The sequence below is a fragment of the Antedon mediterranea genome, chromosome 2 (genome assembly GCF_964355755.1).
Source record: "Antedon mediterranea chromosome 2, ecAntMedi1.1, whole genome shotgun sequence".
In the NCBI taxonomy this organism is placed as follows: domain Eukaryota; kingdom Metazoa; phylum Echinodermata; class Crinoidea; order Comatulida; family Antedonidae; genus Antedon; species Antedon mediterranea.
This window is the reverse complement of record NC_092671.1, coordinates 2,403,625-2,428,451: the sequence shown is the minus strand read 5'-3', so window position 1 is coordinate 2,428,451 and position 24,827 is coordinate 2,403,625. Positions and strand designations below refer to the sequence as shown.

The 24,827-nt window shown below is 35.7% G+C and overlaps 3 protein-coding genes and 1 non-coding gene across 4 annotated transcripts; 2 read left to right on the top strand and 2 right to left on the bottom strand.

The window, feature by feature from the left end:
* Positions 1-2: 2 nt before the first annotated feature.
* LOC140039498 (rho GTPase-activating protein 42-like) lies at positions 3-5,628 on the bottom strand. The gene is made up of 10 exons (XM_072085106.1): positions 5,515-5,628; positions 5,115-5,128; positions 3,452-3,633; positions 3,170-3,256; positions 2,958-3,042; positions 2,722-2,767; positions 2,493-2,536; positions 2,249-2,362; positions 1,552-1,720; positions 3-1,439 (listed from the first exon to the last, which is right to left on the bottom strand). Exons 1-9 carry the CDS (start codon positions 5,570-5,572, stop codon positions 1,601-1,603), a joined length of 750 nt encoding a protein of 249 aa, XP_071941207.1. The 5' UTR covers positions 5,573-5,628; the 3' UTR covers positions 3-1,439; positions 1,552-1,600.
* A 566-nt stretch (positions 5,629-6,194) lies between these two features.
* Positions 6,195-9,951, top strand: LOC140039497 (uncharacterized). Its single transcript, XM_072085105.1, has 4 exons — positions 6,195-6,496; positions 8,351-8,491; positions 8,927-9,021; positions 9,218-9,951. Exons 1-4 carry the CDS (start codon positions 6,337-6,339, stop codon positions 9,509-9,511), a joined length of 690 nt encoding a protein of 229 aa, XP_071941206.1. The 5' UTR covers positions 6,195-6,336; the 3' UTR covers positions 9,512-9,951.
* A 1,853-nt stretch (positions 9,952-11,804) lies between these two features.
* Positions 11,805-11,890, top strand: Trnay-gua (transfer RNA tyrosine (anticodon GUA)). The gene is given in 2 exon segments: positions 11,805-11,841; positions 11,855-11,890. It is a non-coding gene; the product is annotated as a tRNA-Tyr (tRNA).
* A 1,100-nt stretch (positions 11,891-12,990) lies between these two features.
* Positions 12,991-24,494, bottom strand: LOC140039496 (contactin-associated protein like 5-1-like). Its single transcript, XM_072085104.1, has 11 exons — positions 24,321-24,494; positions 22,901-23,035; positions 22,353-22,507; positions 18,671-18,806; positions 17,190-17,366; positions 16,535-16,681; positions 16,213-16,358; positions 15,816-15,933; positions 14,793-14,966; positions 14,316-14,594; positions 12,991-13,945 (listed from the first exon to the last, which is right to left on the bottom strand). Exons 1-11 carry the CDS (start codon positions 24,385-24,387, stop codon positions 13,683-13,685), a joined length of 1,797 nt encoding a protein of 598 aa, XP_071941205.1. The 5' UTR covers positions 24,388-24,494; the 3' UTR covers positions 12,991-13,682.
* Positions 24,495-24,827: the final 333 nt, after the last annotated feature.

The window sequence follows — 24,827 nt, the reverse complement described above, 5'->3', positions numbered from 1 at the left end:
TATTACATACATACATTATTAATATATACAAATGCTTCGTTTAGGCATTGATTCTATTTATTTATAACATCAGTATAAAAATATAATTCATATAAACATGATTTAAAATCACATTTTTTATTAAGTAGCTGTACAGGAGTAGGCTCAGCAACACTTTGATATGTTCTTCAAATTCATTTTTTTTTCCTTTTTGAAAGTTTATTTTTTGTTTTCCAAGTATAATGTTCACATCAATAATTCATCTTTACTTTGATTTACTTAGATATCTTTGATCAGGTTTATTGACATAATTCAGTATTGTTGCTGAGTTAGCAGATACATAACATAAGGCGGCACAGCAATACTTTGATAGAAATTATTCTATCCATTTTTTGTCCTTTTTATGCGGTTATTTCAAGTATTATTGTTCGCTCAATTCAATAATACTTCTTTACTGTGATTCACTCAGATATCCTGTTGATCCATTTGACATAATTCAGTATTCCAAACAAGTATTGCACAGTTACTGTTAGATAGATATATTTAAGCTGATAGTTAAAGTCAATTGAATTGTTCCATATTCTTTTTTCTTTTTAAAAGTTTATTTCGTTTTCCAAGTGAGTATTATTGTCCTCTCAATTCCATAATTCTTCTTTACAGTGATTCACTCAGATATCTACTTGATCAGTTTGACATAATTCAGTATTCCAAAAAACTATTACACAGTTAGTAGATAAATACACATATTTAAGGCACAGCAGTGCGTTGATGAAGTAAATATTTTTCTATCCATTTTTTGTCATTTTTATGCATTTATTTCGTTTTCCAAGTGAGTAATAATGTCCTCTCAATTCAATAATTCTTCACAGCATTGCATAGTTAGTAGATAAGCACTTTGATAGTTGAAGTCAATTGTTCTTGAAATCCATTTTTTTTCTTTTTGAAAGTTTATTTCGTTTTCCAAGTGAGTAATAGGCTAATGTCCTCTCAATAATTCTTCTTTACTTTAATTCACTCAGATATCCTTTTGATCAGTTTGACCATGGAGAAATATTGCACAGTTAGTAGATAAGAACTTTGATAGTGGAGGTCAATTGTTCTTTAAATCCATTTTTTTTTCTTTCAAAAAAAGTTTATTTCGTTTTCTAAGTGAGTATTAATATCCTCTCAATAATATTTCTTTATTCTTTTTTTCCCACATGATTAAGACATAATGTTATTTTCAATTTATTTGACAGTCACATGTCGACTATGAAGTGCTGAGTCAGCAATTGTGTGGCATTTTTTCTTCTTTTTTTTGCTTTTTTTGTATCTGTTTTAAAAATTTTGTTTTGTCTTGAAGTATTCTTCAACTGCATATATCACAATAATTCCTGGTGTCTCTCTGATGCAAATTCATTAATTTTGACTGGCTTTCCAAAATAAATAACTGCACAGGAGGCTACAAAACTGAACATTTTCTGAAAAAAAAAAGAAGAAATCTGTCAAATCGGATGGTAGAGGACATCTTCAGCAAACAAAACAAGTTTTATTTATCAGATTGAAAGATTGTTTTATATGTTGTTTCTTTACCTGCATAATTGTATGTTTTTCACATTATAAGAAAGCCAGGTTTAAGAATTTACATTATCACCGAAAGTTCTGGAGCGGTGGCGGCGTCAGCGGGTACGACGATAGCACTGTGGTTTGACCTTTGTCTGATTACTGTAATCAGTATTGATCCACATAAACAACCATGCTCCTAAAAATAAAAAACCATTATCATTTAATATAATAATGTGATGATTGAATTTAGATGAAAAATGAAGATTAGTAGCTATGTATGGGACGCCGTTCGGGACATTACTAATTTTGTCATATGGCACATAATTGTATTATATTATATATCGACAAAATCGACCCCGAATGGCGCCCCGTAGTTATGATGTTGAAAAATACCATAAAGAAACTTAGATTGGAAGAAAAGGTAACATTAAATGAGTAAAGTTAGTAATCCATTATAAATAATAGCAATAATATAATTACTATAAAAATATGACCACGATTTGTGACGCTATTAGAGTAAAAAGCAGGATTTTAATTAGGTATACAGACTCGCAGTGTCTACACTATCAAACTTATGTAACCATAAAAATGGGATGTGTCCATATATAGACACGATAACATCATATCACTACCATATTTGGTTTTTTTTTTCAAAGTAGTTTGATAGTGTAGACAGTATTAACCACCTGTTTTGGGTGCAATTGTTTGTCCTCGCGACAATTACCTTCTGTTTTCTGTTAGTTTCCTCTTCCTCCATTCTCTGTTGTTCTGTTATCAGAGCTTGATTCAGTAAGCAATTCTTGTAAAGACTTGCTTGGCGTTTAGATTTTCCAACATCCTGAGATATAGAAAATAAGAAACGATAGAAAAGCCATTGTTCATAGTTTTTTTTTCAGGGATGTAAAAGAGCATCCGGGCATAAAACCGCTTGAAACATAAAAGCACTATTATGTCTTAAACGTACGTACCTTTAACAAATGCATTCGTTTACGTTTTGGAACTGCTGCTGCCTCTGTAACATTAAACATTATTAGGGTTAATTGTTTTTAATCAAATTTTACTTTTAAATACGTAAAATTCATCAAATATATATATTTCATTCATTTCATTTATCTTTTTATTTCGGAATATCATGGTGACATAATATTATATCCATAGCAAAAGATATATATATATATATATAAATATAATATTTACCTCTTTTTAATTGGCATTCGCTTGTCATGTAAGTCTTACCGAAAATCTAAAAAAGAAACAATAAAATACATTTTTATTTTCATTGAAATCCTAGATCCTGCCTGTCTGTCTGAATGTCTAGTATAGATAATGTCTAGTAGCAGCACCAGCAGTGTCACCATATTCAATATTGACTATGGTGATACCTATTATATGCACTGTTTTACACTGATAGTTACAAAATAAAGTCGGCTTACCAAATCAGAATTCTGAATGAGCATTTCGACTACTCCGTTCCATCGAAGTATCAAGGACTTTGCTTCAAAAGCAGTCAAATCATCACTAAATAAGTTTAAAAAAATAATTATTTTTGTTGCTGAGTAGGTATCCACTGTACATGATAGAAAGCCCTTACACTATTATTATTATTATTATTTTATGCCTATAGTTGGTTTAACTGATTACTTACCATTTCTCTGCAAAGCTTGGACCAAAGACAATGCCAAGACTTTTAGCGGTCATAGCTTTGGCACGCCCTTTTTGATGTAATGTGATTCTAATAAAAAAGAATGAGTTATTTAAAAAAAATTATCTAAAAAGTTTATTCAATATCATCTTGATTATATTGAATTGTTGATGAAAATGATGATAATGATGATGATGATAATGATGATGGATTGTGAGATTAGAACAATGTTAACATGCTTATAGAATTAATATAAGATATGATCATAATTTATTTATTATTTACCTTTTCAGATGCATAATGATAATTTTCAGGATACTGAAATTTTCATATGGCATGCAACGAATAGAATCTTTAAGTGCTGTCAAAAGTTGATTATTGAGGGGGTTGTTACGACCATCAATATGCAAATGAAGCTTCACGATGTTGTGAAGTTGAGCTTCCACATAAGTTGGTATAATCTGTACCTGAATAACAACAATCACAACTTTCCATTATTTAATTATACTCAGTGACATGAAAAAAAATCCCCAAAAACACATCAAACTCTTTAAAATGTGACTTTAGATGCTAGGTTAGTACTATAATATTAGCTAGATAAATGAATTAGTTTTAAAATGTATAACACCTGTAACTGGTTAGTTCAACAAAGCTATTATTATCCAGAATTGTTACAGAAAAATCTGCCACGTGAATGTAAAGAAAATTAAAAGTTTGAACCCAAATAGCTGGCATGTCCAATAATTTTATAGATTGAATGAACTAATTTGTCAATTACATATTTAGTTTCAAGGCTCTAAAAGATTAGATTGTCTAAACTAATTTCACTTCATATTTCTGTGTCAATTTCAGTTTGCATTCACCTGTCCTAACAATCGCTTAACGGAGCTTGCAATAGTTGATGGTCTATGCTTTCTCATTTTTACGGCAGAAAAGTTGTTAAGAAGTCCCCTGCACAGCCTCCGGACTCGTTTGGATGGTCCGTTCACACGATAAATACCAACTGTATCAAGGTAGTTACGTTCAATCTCACCAATTAGTTTTAGAATGATCATATAGTAATCAGAGAGATCCTGTTGCAATTAGTAAACACAAAACAAATGATGTTGGTTATCAGATGTTAGGATTAGTACAAACAATTAGTGTAAAAATGTTAATTAGTTAATCATCCATTCCCGTCAATCATCCAATAAACAAACCAACCAATCATTCATCGAGCAACCAACCATCAACCAATCAACCACTCATCAACCAACCAACCATCAACCAACCAAAATTACCCATCAACCAACCACCTATATCAACCAACCACCTATCAACCAACCAATCATCAACCAACGAATCATCAACCAACCAACCATCAACCAAACACCCATCAACCAACCAACCATCAACCAACCAAAATTACCCATCAACCAACCACCTATCAACCAACCATCAACCAACCAACCATCAACCAACCATCAACCAACCAACCATCAACCAATCATCAATCAACCAATTATCAACCACCCATCAACCAACCAATCATCAACCAACCAACCATCACCCAAACAATCATCAACCAACCAAAATTACCCATCAACCAACCATCAACCAACCACCCACCCATCAACCAACCAACCATCAACCAACCAACCATCAATCAACTAACTATCAACCAACCAACCATCAACCAAACACCCATCAACGAACCAACCAACCATCAACCAAACACCCATCAACACCAACCAACCAACCAAACAACCACCCATCAACCAACCAAGCATCAACCAACCACCCATCAACCAACCAACCATCAACCAACCAACCAACCACCCATCAACCAACCAATCATCAACCAACCAATCATCAACCAACCACCCATCAACCAACCAATCATCAAGCAACCACACATCAATCAATCAACCAACCAATCAAAAACCACTCAAATTTTTGTCTTACGTACCTCAGTTTTCGGCTCTGCCAAGTCCAGAGTAGCAGCATTTAAAAAACAAAATAAACAAAACTTAATTATTAGCACAACTATAGTATAGATAGGCTACCTAGGCCTAGGGCCTAGGCTTGTTTTAAATGTTAATTATTATCATTTTGAGCCATTAGGCCTACAGTATAATATAAAATAAATACAACAGTAGCTAGGCAGACTGCCTGGAATATTTAATTATTAGGCTAGATAGTCCTAGCCTAGCTAGGGGCTATAGGCCAGGCCTAGCTAGGGGCTAGCCTATCTATGGCCTAGGCCCGGCCTAGCTAGCTAGAGCTACACACAAAACATTTTTTTGACATTTTTAAATGCATAAATAAAGTTATTTAAGCAAAAAACATGTCAAAATTTCTCCACCTACCTGTGGCGCTACTGTTTAAATCTGAAATAAAATTATTTGCTCGGCGAAATAAAGCCATTATTTAAAATTTTTTGAAAGATTTGTAGAGAATATCTTATTCAATGTTTACTGAATCTCATCGGAAATAAAACTGAACGTATGTTTGTTTAGTAACCAAGCAGGTTTCTACGATTATGCGCGTAAATCGAACACAGGCGCGGCGCGTAAAACATTTTGTGAACTTCCTTATTTGCTGAAAAGTTTTAGTATTGTGACGTGATGTCACGTGTTAGTAACGGTAGTTTGTGTGACGTAATGTGTCGATTGTGAATCTCACGCGTCTATAAACCCCCTACTTTAGGTGACCGCCGGTCCCCTTCCCTTCCCGGCCAGCCATGAGGCATAGCATTTATTCTTTTACTGATCACAGATGAATAAAACTAAGTTAACAGAAACGAAACTTAATTTCATGCCAAATTGGAAAAATAATGACATTATTATAATTATTATGGATACTGTATAGAACTCAATAGGTTACAGACAGACTTGCATAGTGCAAACTTAATCCAATTAAGTATGTGCACAATTGATTTACATTCTTGGGCTTAAACAATCCCCGTTTGGCGGTTATCCAACACAAATTAATTGCTTCGTTGACCAATGTTTCATTTTTAAGAAAGACGATTTGCGCATGCGTTCTTGTAGAGACACCGCTGAGATTGATACAAGTAGCCTGCTACAGTCACTTCTTGGACTAAAATATTTGTAGGTTGTCGTGTTGTTGTCGCATCAGGTCTACTAGTACTATTGTCATTTGGGTTTGAGTAAATACAAAAAGACATAATGGCAAAAGAGGTGAACGTAGTTTTTAATTTTTACGAGAAGATTACACCGCCACCGAATATGGAATCGTTCCTCAAAGGCTGGTCGCATCTAGGCGAATTTGTTAAAACGCTTGATCATTTCGTTAGCGCTCAACTGCACACAAATGTAGATCCTCAAGGTAAATAAACAGCATTATTTTCTTATGTCGATTCTGTAGATAATTATAAAAGAAAACACAAAATAAACACTGGCAAGGCCGACCGACGGGTTGTCGCCATCGTGTGAGTACAGTACCTAGAGGCCTAGGCCTTCTGAGCCTATTGAGCCTAATTAATGTTTTTTTACCGTGCTAGACTTTTGTCAAACTGCTTAGAAATGGATAAAAAGTGACATTTTCATTTTCTAACCTATTTGTCGCAAATTATTGTGTGAGATATGTGTAAATCGTTATCCGAATTCAACTTAAATTCGATTATTTGTGGCTTAGCTTAAATTATTAGCATAATCATGTAGATGGACAAACACATTTTACACAATGAATTACACATTCTGATCGATATAATTTGATGTGATTCATACATAGGGCCTACAATAGGACATATTAATGAACTCAACATTAGCCACGTTATCTTAATCCATGTCATTGAAGAATTATAATTTATTTCACGTTGTAATTAAGTATTGATTCTAGGAGTACAGATGTGCTATTATGACAACTTGCATTAGCTATACGTAATTCTAATCATGATAATTTTGTTATTCCTGTTTAGGTTACGTTTCCAGCCCCATTGCTAAACGTCCCCCACCCCCCCCCCCCCCCCCTCACTCCACGTGATTTTGAAAATCATACAAATAAGGTTTTCATAAGGACGCAACGCACAAAGGCACACTATTAATTTGATCAATCACCACGATCTGAAATCTGTTGTGATTGGTATAATTACTCGCGTTGCGCGTATGCCCTTGCGTTTCAACCAATGGGAACCAAGCTTGATAGTACCAGTATTAACCACATTATATTCTGAAAACTTTGGGTAACCCTTTAAAGTTTCCGGAGAAATCTTATCTCATAAAAATGTCAGTATACTCACCTGGAAAAGAATATAACAGGAAGGAAAAGGGTGCAAGATTCACATTGATAAAAGTGTTAATAAGATAATTAAATCATGATATTATTCTAAAACGTTTATGATTGACGGCAGATTGGATAATAAGGAGTTAAATGCAATGGGATTTGAATATGTTAACTGCGAGCGTTTCTTGATGTTAGTGAACTTTTTCGTTTCAAAATTTAAGCCTATTTTTAAAATGACAAATCTACTCTACGTCTAGAATTTACACAATAGTCAGCTTTGAATACTCGAAGGATGCTTAGAAAAGTACATTGACTTGGCACGTCTAAATCGAAACTGAAAAGATGTTATCACAATCAGTATACATTATATCTATATGAAAACCTGTATAAACAGATTACAATTTCCAACACAGATGACCCAGATTTCCTTCTCTTATGCATGAACTAACATATAATATAAGTAGCCTACTGCACTTGGCACTGTTTAAGGCCGGTACACACTTTAAACGCGAAGCGACGGCAACCGTCACGTCAAATCGAAGTGAGTCGCGCAAAGCTTAAAAAAGTTCGCGAGCTCCGAATTTACCGCGTTGAAGTTAAAAATCGACTGACACCAATGCGACGTTATATTCGATTTGATGTTCACACTGAAATCGTTTGTGTCACGGTAAAATTACATTTTTTACCGGCTGCGTAATCCTCACGTCGACAGGTACATGTCATTATCAATTGTATTACAGTGTAGGTAAATGGTTTGGCGATGGTACATTTTTGTAATGCAAAAAAAACCAAGAAAAAATACGATTGGGGGGAGGCACCGCTATCAGTGTTTTTACTGGAGGAAAAGGGGGTTGTGGTATAGGTGGGGTTTTTGTTGAGAGCTGAGATGCGCCGTGATTGGAACAAATCACAGATTTATCACCCACAAATAATATATTCATTTTAATACTATGTTAGGTCGTTTCCCGTACGTGAATTATTCTTTCTTTGAGGGAACACAAGAACGGATTACAAAGGACTTTGGTGAACCTTCTCCCGAATTGATCAAAGCTCTGGTTGAAGGTCATGGGCCTCCAGGCTTACAGGTAAATTATCCAGGTAAGTGTTTCCTCTCGATTTAATCTCGGTCATTCATTAAGCTAGGTTATCTAGACTTGCAGCCCCAAGTCTGTAGTTATTGTCTTTCTTTTCGATTTTTGTATGAAAATACGAGCTCAAGTAGTATAGGTATGAAACGCAAAAATATTTATTTTTGTACTAATATTAAGTCAAAACTCCGTCTAGAATCTACAGACTAGGTTCTCAAAATAGACGTAACGCGACGTGGACGCAACGCCAAGCTGCAAGCAACAGGTTGACTTGACCAATGACAACCGACAGTTATATTGCCTGTGATTGGTCAACTTACTTTACGCTTAAGTCCTTGTGTGAAGTAGGCCTACAGTTGGAACCATTTACTTGAAACATCCTTTCAACACATATAAATATCCGATACATTTTCTTTTTCCAATTTACCTCTCTTTTTTTTTGTAGGTGGTTATACAGAAATTGCAACAATGGACGGATCCTCCATCGCACCCGCCTTGGCAAAACAGCCTGATTCTTTGTTTTTATTGTCAAGTTTCAAAGTAAGTGACTTTTTACATTATTATATCAAAAGTATAGTAACAGAAAGTGCAGTTCAGAATGTTTCGACGTTTTTGGTACAACATTCTTTTTTGTTGTTAATGTACTGTAGGGGCCTCAGGGTATCTGTTATGCATGACGTCACTTTAGATGAAAACATAAAGATATTGCATAATAATTAATTATCTTCATTTTTAGGGACCAAAAACCGATGCAGAATCGGCAAAGTTTGAATCCGAATGGATGGATGTAACGGGAGTAACAAAGCTAAAAGCTACCGGAAACTTACAGAATGCCGCCCTCTATAAGCGATTTACACACGCCCCTTATGACGTCCTCATGTACGTTGTAAGGTGTGAATTTACAGGTATTGATACTGATGAAGGGTTGAAGATAACCAGTGATCTAAAAGAAGGAATTATCGGAGATGGCGTGGAAAGAACAAATACTTCGTTGTACAAGATTGAACCGAGTAATGTCGTCTGCAAATAAATTCGTCACGTTGTTGCGTGTCGTTTTGGCGCGCATGATTTTGATTGGATGTCTGCCAGGTTCTTCGATACTTAATTGAAGTACAGTAATGTGATTATTCTTGCCTACGTGTTGAATTGTGTTTTTCTTTTGTAAATGTGTTATTAACATTTTATAAACAATCATTTTTTGACATGATTTAAGCGTTAAAACGAGGTTGTGGCGAGTTCATCATAATACCGAATACTATAGTTGCCCATATACCTCTCAAAGATTGCCTACAGGGAAAACTGTTAGCCTAAATTAATGTAATAACTTCTTTTATATGCGCCTACGTTTTTAAAAATGATAGTCTCAAACTCAAAGCTTTTCAAGTTAAAACTGTATTTTCGTATTACCTGTAGCTTAAAAATGTTAATTTTAAAGAAATATACACATACTTATTGAAACGTAAATATTCAGATGTTTCAATGTTTATCATCAATTATGAATAAATATATAAAATATAAGGGTATTAAATATTTTTGTGACGTATACACATGCAAGTTTTCGAGTGTCATTTGACACACTTATACATTCAATTATTTACGAATTATGTAAACACGATATATTACGCAATGTTGTTTCAATAATTTGAATTTCTTTTAGCATCGACTAACGACACTAGCTGACAAATCATGCCGACAATGTGAATAGTCATTCGAACTCCAGATTTAGTAGCCGTGTTATGTAATCCTCTAAATGATCTCTTTAGACACTTTATCCCCAGCCATCGCTTCATCTCAAAATCCGCTTCAATATTTACATAACACAGATTTCTCAAAGACTGAACGACAATATGGAGGCACGGTTTTAAATTTCCATTTAGTTTCAAAATATTAGATTTTTTCCAACCCCATGCTTTCATCTTTGAGGTGATAATTCCTTGAAAATCACAGAAGTCTCCAATGAAATAAACAAACACGCATAACGCTGGTCGTTTGATGGTCGTCATCTCCCAGACGCAATACTTCATGCGTTCGAAACTATGAAACCCGTCGTTTTCAATACTCTGATCGCCTGCTTGGAAGAACCAATCATCATCTACAATCCACTGGTCGTCATCTTCTGGTCCAATCACATCCTCGTAATAACTTTCCAGCCTTTCAAATTCAACCAAATCGATGCGTTCAATTTCGTTTAACTTATCAAACTCTTCTACATCTTCAAACAAAGTGTAAATTACCATAGGTAGCTGGAACTTATTCCAATTTCTCCTTGGAAATCCGTCTGCCGAGCAAATTCGTTCATGAAATTCAAATAAAAGTAACTCATCATATTCTTTGCATGTTTTGATTAGATAACAATATTCCTCAATAAAAAGGTTGATCTCAATCAAAAAGTTAGTTGCCATGGAAACATTTCAGAGCATAATTGCTTGATTGGAAATATTCTAAAATGAATTAATAAGATAATAAAAGCGGACTGTGATTCAGTCTAGGAATAATATGTCGTAATTTCAAAATTTACAAACTCATATAAACTTATTTCTAAAAGAATTTAATTTATCTATATAAATATAAATATATTATTTTATGTAGCCTACACTATATTTGACGTATTCCTCTATACTTAAACCATACCTATGTTATAGGTCGTCCATGCTTAAATTAATATGAATAACATCTTTGTTAACAAAATGTTACAATTATTATAATCATAAATAAATCATAAATACTACTAGACTTCTAACAACGAAACGGTGTTTGGTGAATACAGTATACAGTACGTACTTACGTTTACCTGCTGACAATAAAACTTACTCCCGAATTAATGCTTACCAGTTCTATCAACAATGCATGTTAGGCAACTAGCGTTTATTTCAGGTCGTGAGGTATTAAGTCGCTGCAACGCACTCGCTGACAAAAACGGTTAATAATTAATCATATTAATTATAAAATGTTCTAGTTTCTTTATAATACTAGTGACTGTAAAAACACATAAATGGCCGGGAACAAGTTTTGAAAAGCGCACTCTTGTGTCAGGCTTTTATCGATCTCACATGACCACTTCAGCAATTGGCGTCGGCGACTCTGTTACGGTGGTGAATATAGATGTAACTTCAGCAAGTTCAAGAACATATTTGGGAATCTGCTGTCTATTTTACTATACTAAACCAACTAAATAAATCATTTTAATCTAAATTTGGTATTTTAAAAACTATACATTAATTTCAAAATCTTAATTATCGTAAACATGTACAAGTAACTACCCTACAAATAATGGTTGAACCTATACTTCTATAGTCGTATTATTTGCGATTGGTCACTGTGTGCCTTCGATAGCTCAGTTGGTAGAGCGGAGGACTGTAGAGTTTCAATAGTAATCCTTAGGTCGCTGGTTCAAATCCGGCTCGAAGGACATATTTATTTTTAATTTATTTTTTTCGATATATTAGTATATATATTTTTAAAATTTACTTTCAATATAGTCGAAATGTTGAACTTTTTGTTTTTTTTCTATTAAGCTTATTAAGTCTCCTTAGGCCTGAATGATTGCCCACGTACAAGTTCATTCAAATAATTAATCACTGACACATGCATGGACTTACGATTGTAGTATGGCGAGCTTGCTTTTTGGCAGGCCTGTCTAGCCCGCGAGTACCGTATGATTCACATCATTCATAGCCATGCTTTTTATTTTTCAAAAGATTATATAATTATTGTGTCATCTACTTTAAAATGATTTATATATCATTTATAGTTATGGATGAATAATTAATGTCGATCACTACAAGAATGCCTTTTCAGTTGTGTTAATAATGAAATATTAAGTTGGATGCTGGCCAGCCTAACAAACGATAGGCCTACATACAATACAGTCGCTTGTTTATGGTATTTCAGCCTTTGGAGGCTGGGACTAGCCTAGTTATCACTAGGCCTTCCTAAGTTAGATGATTCATTGGATGGAATCCGATGATAAAAGTTTAATCCTTTTTTACGTGTATAGTTAAAATGTTATAATTAAAAAACTTACAATTTTCTTTAAATTTTTGTCTTCTCCATGTCATGTTTGGGTACGTCTTGACGTGTGATGTGCTCCCCGGTGGGATGTTGTTGTTTCTGATTGGTCAGTAGTTCATTACGAAACCTAAACATTATGAATATAATTACGCATGCGCATACGTCTAACGATGAATATAATGATTGCGAAATCCTATAGAATTAACTGTAAGTTTCAGAAATGATATATCATATCCAGGTAAAATTTTTTAAATGTTATTTGGTCAAAATGTACTGTTTCAATTAGGGCAAATAAAATGATAATATTTATTTGAGTATTTTAGTGGTACCAATAGACCAAGTAGTTAAAGAAGATATGGACATTTTAACTTGAAAAAAAACATTTTTTTCTGTAATTTTAGGCCTACACACAATTCCACCAACATTTTGTTGCATTGTTTTTTTTCTTAAGTTCTTTTTAGCATGTTCTCTACTAGTTATTGTGTCGATGGTGAAAAAACAAAACAGCAACAAATAATAGCCTGTAATATTGTGAATATTGATTCTCTTTATATGAATGACTTTAATACGTTAGCTTAATGATTGGTGTAATAATCGATGGTCGATAAATGATATGCAATGGAAACGAAAGTAACTACTGATATTTAATATTTAACATCACTAGCTTCTCAAGCTATGTCTACACTATCAAACTAGTTTAACAAACAAAGGGTGATGTGCCCAAGTATGGTAGTGATGCTTAAATATGGAAGTGATATGACATCATCATGTCCATATATGGGCACATTACATTTTTTGTCACATAAAGTTTGATAGTGTAGACAGAGCCTAATATATTGGAATATGCATTTTCTAATACTAATAATAAAATAATAATAAATAATAATAGTGGTACTTCATTTTACAAACAAGGAGTTTTGCGTCAAATAATTGCAATAAAGTTAATCCCTTCCGTTGAAAAAAAACCCCAAAATAATATTTTCATTATAATAAGACAAAATAAACGGTTAAATTCAACCAAAAACATATTGATAGCCAATTTGACTATTTGTTGCTTTAAATTACAGTTTTTCCAGGTAAATAATTTTTTTTTTTGATCCACTTTTGGTCAAGGTGATTAACTACTATGTGACATTAAAATATATATTTTTTAGAAGGACACCAATATGGCCTACGTACACAAATAATACCTAAAGCATTGCACAACTTTGATATGTACTCTTTAATGTGAAAAGTTCATAACCGTCCTCCGAAACGGCACTCGAGTCGGTGGTCTCACTGCTCATCTTGCAATCATGCGTGTCTGCGTTGTACGAGAAGGAGTTGCAGTTGGCAGTGTCTTCACAATACAAGCTACAAACACCAGAACTCACGGCTTTCCTAGACGACAGCAGCGAGCTTCCAAGTGGCGATTTGTTCATCCCGGCGTTTTTGTAGGATTTGATTTCAGACACTTGAAAAAACAAGAATGAATAGTAAACTACGAAGCAACCTATGACCTATAGACTTATTACGTCATAGTAAATTACAGAGCAAACTAAGATCTATAGACTTATGACGTCATAGTACATTACGGCGCAACCCAGGATCTGATGTAAGCATAGGCTACTACGCTTAAAGGTTGTTTTCAATTTTGTCAAGTTGTTGGACCAATTTTGGTCGATTTCAGTTGGATATGACGTAATTCAAAAGAGCCACTAAACTGAACTACAATTATTATTGCTTAACTGATTTATCCATTTATTGATAAATATTCATCTAAACAAAACATAATGTATGTCAGCAGGGCTGTGAGCATATTAATTATTTCACTTTAAACTTACGTTTACTTTCACAAATATAACCATATTGGGCATCACAGCTATCACTGTCTGCAGAGTCGATTGGGGTGCATTCTGCAGCAGACCACAGCGTTGACAGTGGTCCAACGAGAGCGTGCGTCAACTTAGTCAGATAAACGCGTTCATCATCATCGTCAATAGTTGCTAGATAAGCGTTGATTCGTTTACACGCGTTCGCTGCCTCTTGCCACGTAGTTTCTGCAGTTATTACTTTGTAACACGCGGTGGCACGGCGAACTGTTCTATGTGCATGTATGGAACCTGGAAAACAGAGACAGAGTAATACTAGGCCTCTAAGTGATAGGTTATCATTGTTACAATCATTTTGAACGAATAACATTACATTACAGCCAAGCCGCCTATCAAGGGGGACACTCTATATTAAAGGAAACTTTGTTGGGTTCCGAAGTTGTCCACATAATAGGGGTTCATGTATAATATAATTTAGATATTTCATACCTTGACATATGAGAGGGCCAATTCTGAAGTACGCTGATTCAGAAGAGCTGTCTACGTCCGCTATTTTGAGTTCTTTAATTGGCATCTCTTCTTTGTCAATGATGTCGCCCCTGTCTTCCCGCCAACTTCCATCATTTGCATATCCGTTGCAAAGTTCGCCATTGTAGCACGAATCTTGAAATACGGAATTTAGTTAAAACGTTTTTTCTGGTCAACATTTTCATCACTAAGACTCATGGAAGGACGTAAATGCAAACAATTACCGAAACGTAATATAGGCTTGATGACGTAGACGAATATTGAACACTGATTTCTGCTTTGGCTTTACCTACGTCACAATAGTGATGATTCCACTTCTCGTAAGGGGAAGATCGTTAAAGCGTGGTTCCCACTAGAGACGCAACGCAATGACGTAACGCAACGTAAGTGATTTGACCAATCACAAGTGATGGATTATTCGAACGGTGGCTTGTCATTGGTCAACTCGCTTGCGTTGCGCGTACGTCCTTCTTGCGTTGCATCTCTAGTGGGAACCACGCTTAAGAAGATTATTTGTTTACGTTGCGTAGCGTCGGAATTTTTCTTCTAGTGGGAACCAAGCTTAAAGGTGTGTGGCATTGAGCATTAACGTGGAACTAGCTAGGTTATGTTTTCACAACTCTTGTTTTCGAAAATATGGTTATTAGTCATTAATTTGTCTATGAAAAGCATATTAACTTATAGTCATCCCCTTACGCGCCGCCGCAGTTCAGTGACTTTTTCTGTTGGCCCTGTTGTGAGGAGCAATATCACTGCTAGGTTGTAGATGTAAAAGATAAAAAATATTTTGGTACATATGGCGTATCATATGTATACTTGAGCTCTGGTATCGAAAAAAAACTTGTCAGTTAGGAAATGGATATTATTGAGATATAAAATATAATTTGCATTGCAGCGCAGCGTAAGCTCAAAATAATGTTGACAATCACTACGTGATGAATCATACGAACTATCGCTTGTCAACTCAAATCACTTATTACTCACCCGTTAGCGAGCAGGGACAGCCTTCTACAGTGCCAGGTGCCAATCCCCAGTTCTTCATTTGCACACCTGTGATTGACAGCCAATAACTACCTCCAAAGTGCGCTTCTTTAACATCAATCTGTACAATCAAACAACAATATTATACTAAAGATTTAATGAAAATTATCAAGTGAAAAAAGTAGGCCTATATTTGAGTGATATAACGGTATAACAGTAAATTAACCAATCAACGATAGAGAGAGGGGGTGGGGGGAGGCAGGCGACTCAGCCTGTTCAACGGTCCGTGGAATTGTTTGTATCCGCAAGCGCACTGTAAATTGCACGCGCTCAGTGGTAGTTCCGACGTCACCTCTTTCGAAAGCTCGCTATTTGCTACATAACATGAATAATGACTTACGTTAAAATACTGCTGACAGGCATTTGATTCTGCTGTGAGTGCCATCATCTGCGCATCAGATGCCCAATACGTGAATACCTGTAAATGGGTCGTCGGTCCTTCCACAAAAGTTCGATATGGTACATCATGGAATACTACAGTAGTGACTAACATAAAGGAGAAAATACTATACATTAGGGCCTAAGTAAGTAGTACTTGTATTTATCAGCTAGTAGTTCGAATCCTCGGTCTCAGTTAGTACCAGGGTTATTTGTGGCTAAAGAAGGCTCGTACTACCATAGTTTCCAGAGAAAATGATGCCTTGGCTAATAAGTATCAATACCTTCGTCTTCGCTCAATTCCAAATCACAGTACGCCCAATAAGCATCATCACCGCCATCACCGTCTGGATCAATAAGATAAGAATCAGTCTTTGTGAAGCCAGCCGCTTTCACCTCAGCGCACGAATGCAGAGCTGGAGGTGCTACCCCTATAGTTAAAATAATATGTGTGCTTTAATGAGTGTGATTTACATTATGGCACTGTCAACAATGGAAAAAATCATCGTCATTATCATCATCATCATCTTCATCGTCGTCGTCATCGACGTCATCATCATCAATATCAACATCATCATCGTCGCCGTCATCATCATCGTCGTTGCTGTCTTCATCGTCGTCGTCATCATCATATCATCGTCATCATCATCATCGCCGTCGTCGTCCTCATCGTCGTCCTCATCATCATATCATCATCGTCGTCGTTATCGTTGTCGTCATCATCATCGTCGTCGTTGTCGTCATCATCATCAACATCATCGTCGTCATCGTCATCATCATATCATCATCGTCGTCGTCGTCATCATCATCATTGTCGTCGTCGTCGTCATATCCTCAACATCCATACATACCGGGGAAAACACCAAATAAAACGAGTTTTGCAAGAGGCGACATAAAAAGGGTATTGGCAATCAACAAGTTATGAAAGCCTGTGATTACCTCGACATTTTAGAGGACCGATTATAAAGAATGCATATTCATAAGATGTACCGGTATCTCCAACCTGGAACTTGGTTACTGGCAGTCGGGCTCTATCCGTCAAAATCCCGCTATCAAATCGAGTTCGGTAATCGTTGGTATCGGCATTACAAGGTTTACTGGAGGTACTACAACTTCCTAAGAGTAATAAAGAATGATTACAGTGAGATACTGATAGGTCATTACACGAGGCAGGCCGAACCAGATACCAATACGTCAGATTATCCGAGGCAGGCCGAACCAGCAGATAAAGACTCTGTATTTAATTGGGCGTGAGTTACATTTTTTTTCTAAAAGTTGAGTTGAATGCACTGTGTATAAGCATGGATTGAATATTTCTAATTATTTAATCCATGGTATGAACAGAGAAAAATTAGCGTTCTTATTTGCATGATTGATACTCAGAAAAATAAAAATACATTGTACTCAACTCCTCGATCTGAATTTAAGTGGAAAAATGTATTTAAAAATCCAAACTTTGAACGTGAAGGTATTTGGCAAAGAAAACAAATGTATAAAGCTCTGTCTTCAATATTTTGCCAAAAAAAAGTGATATCCCCAAATATAGTATAGTGTTATGACATCATCATCCATATATGGGCACATCACAAGTTTGATAGTGTGGACAGAGATTGATTAATGACAAAGTACAAAGTAAAATGTAAAGTAAACGGATGGACAAAAACATTGTTAACGAATAACTAGGTGTAGAATAAGTATAAGGTATAAAATATTGACAGAAGGTTTTGGATTAAAAAAAAGATTATATTTGAATTATAAGCCAATTTACACAGATGAGCGGTAAACGGTAAGCGGAAAACCGCGTAGCTTGTCCCACACGTAGAATCTGAATCTATCCTAAGCGGAAACCGCGCATTGTGTAAATGGTCATAAGGAATGACCCTATATTGTTATCATATCTATTATTATCGCTAGTCTGTGTAAATTGGCCTTAACGTCTTTGAAATGTCATGGTTACATACAGTAAACACTTCAATGTAATCTTATTGCAATGAATTGTGTAAATACTTGGGTTAATTTTATTTCTGGTGACCTATCTAGTAGGTTCAATATGTCCTAGGAAGCATGTTATTTCATAAAAATAACTCTCATGAGATTTATGCTGTGTTTGACAGTTATTGTAAAATTTACACAGCTGTGCTTTTTATTTTAAAAATGTGTGTTTTCTTTTCCATTGCTGTTGCAAAATTAGTAGTTGTATTAGTGTAGTTTTAGTTTTAAAATAAGTTCTTTTAATAGCATTGAGTCAAATTTTATGTTTATAGTTAATAATCAAATATGAAAAATGTTTTAGTTTCAGTTTTTATTTTCCATTGTTTTTGTATTAAATTTTGTAATTGTATGGACGCACCATCTACGCATGTGTGTCACTACTGTTAAAAAAGTGTTGTTCCAAATAAATATTATTATTATTAACTTACCTGTCAGTCCACATGCGCAGGTCCTCTTATATGTTTTCCCACCTCCCCAGGTGTACATGTGTTCACCGTCTCTTGATACCCACCAAGCAAACGGGTTGTTTGCATAAAAATACATCCATGAATGATGACTTTCAAACTAAAATGAATAAAGAATGTGAAACTACAGGGCGCCGTTTGGGACATGTATAATTATGTTTACATTGGAAACAAATGTAAATTAACTTCGATAGATTTCGAAATATAAGGGTAGACAAGCGATAGAAATATGCCTTCCCATCGGATTACAACTGTGGTGTATTTGAACGCGGAACAAACACATTGGATTTTATTAATTTAATTTAATTTAATTTTAGCAATTAAAACAATACATAGACTTTGAGTGTGCCAAGGAGTGGCAAAAGAGGTCGAAGGACCACTGTCGCCATAAGGCGTGCCACACCAGCACTCAAAGCATACAATAAAACATAAAACAATGTAAATAAGTAATATAAATACTATGATTATATACATTAAAGAGGCATAGTGTTTTTAAAGTGGTCCATTAACATGTTTTTAAATTGTACCCAACTTCCGCAAACAAAGGCGTCTGTAATATTGACCGGTAGTGCATTCCACAGACGGATAAATCTGGTTGGGATACAATACTTTCCACTATCAGTTTTGGATGCAAGATGTTTAAAAGTCAGAACATCCAAATGCCTACAATTGATAATCAACATATTTAAAATAAAACTATTCTGTAATTTATATAATATATTTGTAACAAAAATGTGGTGGTGCTGACCACCAGGAGATCGTGTCAATGTCCTATTGCAGAGATAAACTATCTTCCTCCGTCATTATACATTTAGCAATGCAAGTGTCGTCTGCATATTGATATGGTTTTGCATGTAGGTGCATATGTAGATCATTAACATATATATTAAATAACAGGGGTCCAAGCACAGACCCCTGAGGAACCCCTGATATTACGCAACTCTTGCCGGACATCTTTCCATTAAAACCAACTTGTTGCTTACGTCCAGTTAAAAATGATTCCAACCAAGGCAACATGGAACCACCAATTCCATAGGTTCTTTTTAGTTTAGAAATCAGTGTAGAGTGCGAAATTGAATCAAATGCACGACTATAGTCTAGTGCAACAATATCAATGCGTGGGACACCTTTGTCAAGTAAGGTTGTCAATGATGTTGTCGCCTCGGCTAGCAAGCTTGAACAAGATTTACCAGGATTAAATCCATGCTGCGCATCATACAGAAGGCCGAACTCGTTTAGGTGGTTACGAAGTTCATCAGCAACTATACTCTCCAATACTTTGCAAAATAGCGAAGTTAAGGCTACCGGTCTGTAGTTTTTCAATTCGCCTTTCTTGCCCTTTTTGTGAATGGGAGCAATATTTGCATCTTTCCAGGCCGAAGGTACTTCGCCACTAGACAAGCTATACTTGTATATGTCTGTCAGCAACGGTGACAGACTAGCAGCACATAGCTTCAGCATAGACGATGTCACACAGTCAGGACCAGGTGCTTTTCCATTTTTTAAGTTTCTCAATTTTTTATATACAGTGACAGGGTGAATATATATGTTTTCCAGAGTTGGAATATCCAGATTAGGAGAACTTATAGTATAATTTTCGTCACTTGGAGGCTCAGTAAAATATGACGAAAATAAGGAATTAAATGAATCTGCAATAATGATAGGATCGGAACATGCTATACCATTGACTTCAAAGATGGAACACTGAACTGACTGTCTTTTAGATTTTACATAAGACCAGAACTGCTTCGTGTTGTGCGGCTTAGACATTAGGTCATTTAAAAATTGACTTTTACATCGACCTATATCGTATTTTACTTTATTACGAATTTTCTTGTAACTATTTCAGTGTTCAACAGTGCCTGAAGACTTTGCACGTTTAAATAGTCGACGTTTTAATGTTACAAGACGCTTAATATCCGGAGAAATCCACGGTTTGGTTTTCTTTTTCTGTCTTCTGTTAGGGATTGCAGCATTGATACAGTCCATAAATAATGATTGGAACTTTTCCCATGTTTTGTTAACAGATTTGTCATCATAAATTGAGTCCCATGTGATACTTCTGACACTATTGTTAAGTAATTCTATGTCAGTCTTATTATACAGGTATTTTGTCCTTATCGGAAGGGCCATGACCCTAGGCTCACCGCGAATCCGAAAGGAAATCATGCAGTGATCAGAGGTTGAGAATGGTTCCATAACACGTATGTCACACACTTGTTGATCACAGTTGGTAAATAGTAGGTCAATGAGAGTGCTATTTCGATCTAAACTGGTTGCAATTCTCGTTGGCTCCTCAATCATCTGACGAAGGCCTAAGGATGAAGTCCACTCGGAGACTTTAGTAAGTAGCTGGTTAGCCGGATTACAACCAGCTTCCAACCAGTTGATATTAAAGTCCCCCATTAGGACAACTCCTTTGAACTGTTGGATGTTTAAGTTCAGCAGTACTTCTTCCAGATGATTGGCAGAATTGGATCACCAGGTGGCCTGTAATATATACCACATAGCCACTTTCCGTCTTTTAAACTGAATTCAGCCCAAACACATTCGATATCGGCCATAGAGGGATGTAAAATGCGTTTAGGGTCCAACTCTGGTTTTATTGCCAGTAAGACTCCACCACCACGGGTAGCACGATCCTTTCTAAAGATGACATGTTGAGATGAGATAGTGCCATCCAGGATTGTGTCGTCAAGCCAACTCTCTGTGACTCCAATCAGACTTAAGTCCATTTGATGAACCAGATTGTCAAAGCAGGAAAGTTTGTTCTTCAAACTGCGGGCATTCATACATACTCCAGTCAGACATGGATTGTTTTTGTGAACACTAGCATCCGATTGATTATCTTGGATAGAGTCCAAAGTGGAGTTGAGTGAGAAGTCATCACTAAAAAAAGAGTCATTCAACCGCGGCAATGCACATACAAAACATGTCCAGGTGTAATTCCTACCTTTATAAAACCGTCTATAATTAGCCTGAGAAATCGAGACACAACTAGCATGGAAAACCATTTGACAGTTGCAGCAAGTAACCTGCTGACGGTTCCGAAAAATGTTACTAGCGCAAGTACCACATATAATAGAGCCTGTCACACCAGACCTACCTACAATACTAGATTCAGAACGTTTTAGAGCATCAGTCGACCTAGAAGTGGAATCAGGCCCCGGGTTAGGGTGGATATCGACGCATAATGATAGAAGATCTATATTAAATGTGGACACTGAACTGGTATCATGGGCCACCCTGCTCTTTGAAAAATTCCTATGTTGTAGCATAGACCTACGATATACTGACTTGTACTTAGGTATCCCAATATAAACTCTAGAATAAACTTTATTAATAAACTCTGTACCATTCTTTAAACAATTTGAATCAGGAACTACAAGACAATAACGGCAAAAAGCTAAACTAATCAAAACAATAAATATCTGTGAATAATAGACCATAATTTATGTTAAGAAATTAATAAATTCAGTCAATAAATTAGAAAGGCCTATGTCCTGTTTAACAATTCGATACAGTAAATGATTACCTAAAATTCAGATAAAATATATACATTTAATTATTATTATTAATCCAATTGTCATTGGATGTTTATATATAAAAGAGCGTGTAAACATAGCTTTAAGTAACGGAATTTTACCTCAACATACTGTTCACACGATGCTGATTTTGTGATTAACTGTGCTATCTGTTCCATTGTGAAACCGCTATAAGAGATTGTTCTTGAGTATTGTCCTGTGCTTTCGTACCCGTTCACTAACCTACGAACCTCACCGTTTTTAATAATTGTTATACCTTTAAAACAAACACAATTAATTAGCGATCGTTTTATTCTGTTAACCACAAATTAATGGATGCCAATGAAAATCAAAGTAGTCACGTGATCATATTAGGGTACGACGTCATCTATATACATTAATAACGAAAATAGTCATACCTTTTATATTATATTATGTTATTTTAAAAGCTAGATCCGGCTATAAATTGTCATTGCTATTTATCTTTTAATTATAAACCATTGTAAGAACATAATTAATAACACAACTTATTTTTCCACAGTTGTTAAGCAGAACGAGATTATTTGTGAAATAAGTGGTACTACAGGATGTTTTACCGAGTTTTAATTATTACTTACAATCGCCAACTGGGTAAATATTTGCAATATTCCTACATGAATCATGAACTTACCATCATTGGGGTCAGAGGTCATATCACATTCAACCTGTATACCCCCGGCACCTGCCTCCTCTGGGTCTATGGTTTTCAACCCATTTGTTAGATCACCCTGCTGTTTAAGTTCAGCACAAGAGATCTGACCATTGACTGAAATAAATCACGTGACTGTTTTAGCTGATTTTAAGATGATTAACTCTGAAACGCTAATACTCGAAGATGATCATTGTTGTAAAGCGTGGTTCCCACTAGAACGCAACGCTGTGCTGTATTGCGTAATCACAAGTGGGAACCAACGACGCAACAGTGCTGCAAATATCGCAGGTTTGATTTCACGCAGGCGGGGGCAAACACAATTATTGGAAGGGCATTTTCTTCCGTTACGTAGCGTCGCTAGTGGGAACCAAGCTTAATAGCCATGATTCCGTTCTCATAAAGCGTGGTTCCCACTAGCGACGCAACACAAGGACGTAACGTAACGCAAGTGAATTGACCAATCACACGCGATGGCTTATTCGCTTGTAATTGCTAACTGTCTATAACTTCGCTTGTCATTGGTTAAAACGCTCGCGTTGCGTTTACGTCCTTGCGTTACGTCCTAGTGGGAACCAAGCTTAAGAGCGTAAACGCAACGCAAGTAATTTGACCAATCTCGACGCGAAGGATAATGATCCCGTCGTCTGATTGGTCAAATTACCTGCATTGCACTTCACCCAGGGAACCAAGCTAAAACATCGCCTCCACTTTTTTCCATGTATATTTTTGTTCATTGATTTCATTATTTTGTTTAAAAGCATTGATTAAAGCTGCTTTCACATTGTGCCCAGATTCTGTCCGGCGCCCTGAGAAAAATATCGCGAACGTTGAGTGTGCTCACATTAAGCACGAATTTGGTTATCCGTTGTCAAGCGAGCTCATTCATGCTCACTGCTGATTGGACGAAAGAAAAAAAAAGAAGATTTCAGAAAACAAAAGCGCTTCTTAATCCATCGCTACTAATTCGAAGACCTAATCAGGTACGGATTCAAATCGTACAAATTTGGTGTGAACAATCATACGCTTTACCACTGAATCCATTTTTCACGGTATTTTTCTCAAGGCACCGGCGGACCGAATCCGGGCGCGATGTGGAAGCAGCTTAAAGTAGGCCTAAATTACTTTCCTTCATTTATGAGCAAGTAGAAATCTACACAATAAGAACCTGTATCAAGTTCATTATGTAGCCCTAAACATTGTAACTGTAATGACTCTAAAACTTTAACGAAGAGATTTACACATTTCCTTTAAAAGATTTAAACCTGATAATCGAATCAAAACATTGCACGTTATAATAACACATACACAGCATTTTAGAAGTAAAGAGCAAACGGCATTTAATTCGCATTCTGATTGTTAACTTTAACGCGCAACGTTACGCGCCCAGTCAACTGCTTACCTTGATACCCGGCACTCAGTAACAAACTCCATATCAATATCATGTCCTTTCGATGACAATACGGCATTGTATACTAAGTTCTTTTTAAAAGTCAACATCAATGGTAGTTACGAGGCCTATATCATGGTGTTAGTGCATGCCATGTTATAGAGACTGTGTGGTCCAAGAATGGAAGCTACATGCATGTTTGACCAATGCGTAAAAGAAAGGATCATATCTGAATTTCTCAAATTAACACTAATATGAACAAATATTGATATTTATACAAAGAACTCATACCTGGAAATAACTAAAGGTGCAAATTATTGATAAAATATTCGATTATCGCATTTCCGGCGTCTGATCATCCGAGAACCTTTTATAACAACGCTCTATATATAATAAGGTTTGACGTAATATTGATGTCAAGTGTGGACACGGGAATGGCGTGAGGGGATGGAAATAAAAGAGGGAAGCCAATTCGGTGTTAATTTTCCTTAGATTGGTTTGGATATTATTTTGTTTGAT

Excerpts from the sequence above, each read along its gene's own strand:
- LOC140039498 (XM_072085106.1), bottom strand. The coding sequence starts at position 5,572 with ATGGCTTTATTTCGCCGAGCAAATAATTTTATTTCAGATTTAAACAGT. Across the intron at positions 2,363-2,492 it reads AACGAATGCATTTGTTAAAG|GATGTTGGAAAATCTAAACG; the intron begins GTACGTACGTTT and ends TCTATATCTCAG. Across the intron at positions 1,721-2,248 it reads AAACTAACAGAAAACAGAAG|GAGCATGGTTGTTTATGTGG; the intron begins GTAATTGTCGCG and ends TTTTATTTTTAG.
- LOC140039497 (XM_072085105.1), top strand. The coding sequence starts at position 6,337 with ATGGCAAAAGAGGTGAACGTAGTTTTTAATTTTTACGAGAAGATTACA. Across the intron at positions 6,497-8,350 it reads CACAAATGTAGATCCTCAAG|GTCGTTTCCCGTACGTGAAT; the intron begins GTAAATAAACAG and ends ATACTATGTTAG. Across the intron at positions 8,492-8,926 it reads CTTACAGGTAAATTATCCAG|GTGGTTATACAGAAATTGCA; the intron begins GTAAGTGTTTCC and ends TTTTTTTTGTAG.
- LOC140039496 (XM_072085104.1), bottom strand. The coding sequence starts at position 24,387 with ATGCCGTATTGTCATCGAAAGGACATGATATTGATATGGAGTTTGTTA. Across the intron at positions 23,036-24,320 it reads ACTGAGTGCCGGGTATCAAG|TCAATGGTCAGATCTCTTGT; the intron begins GTAAGCAGTTGA and ends GATTTATTTCAG. Across the intron at positions 13,946-14,315 it reads TTATATTTGTGAAAGTAAAC|TGTCTGAAATCAAATCCTAC; the intron begins GTAAGTTTAAAG and ends TGTTTTTTCAAG.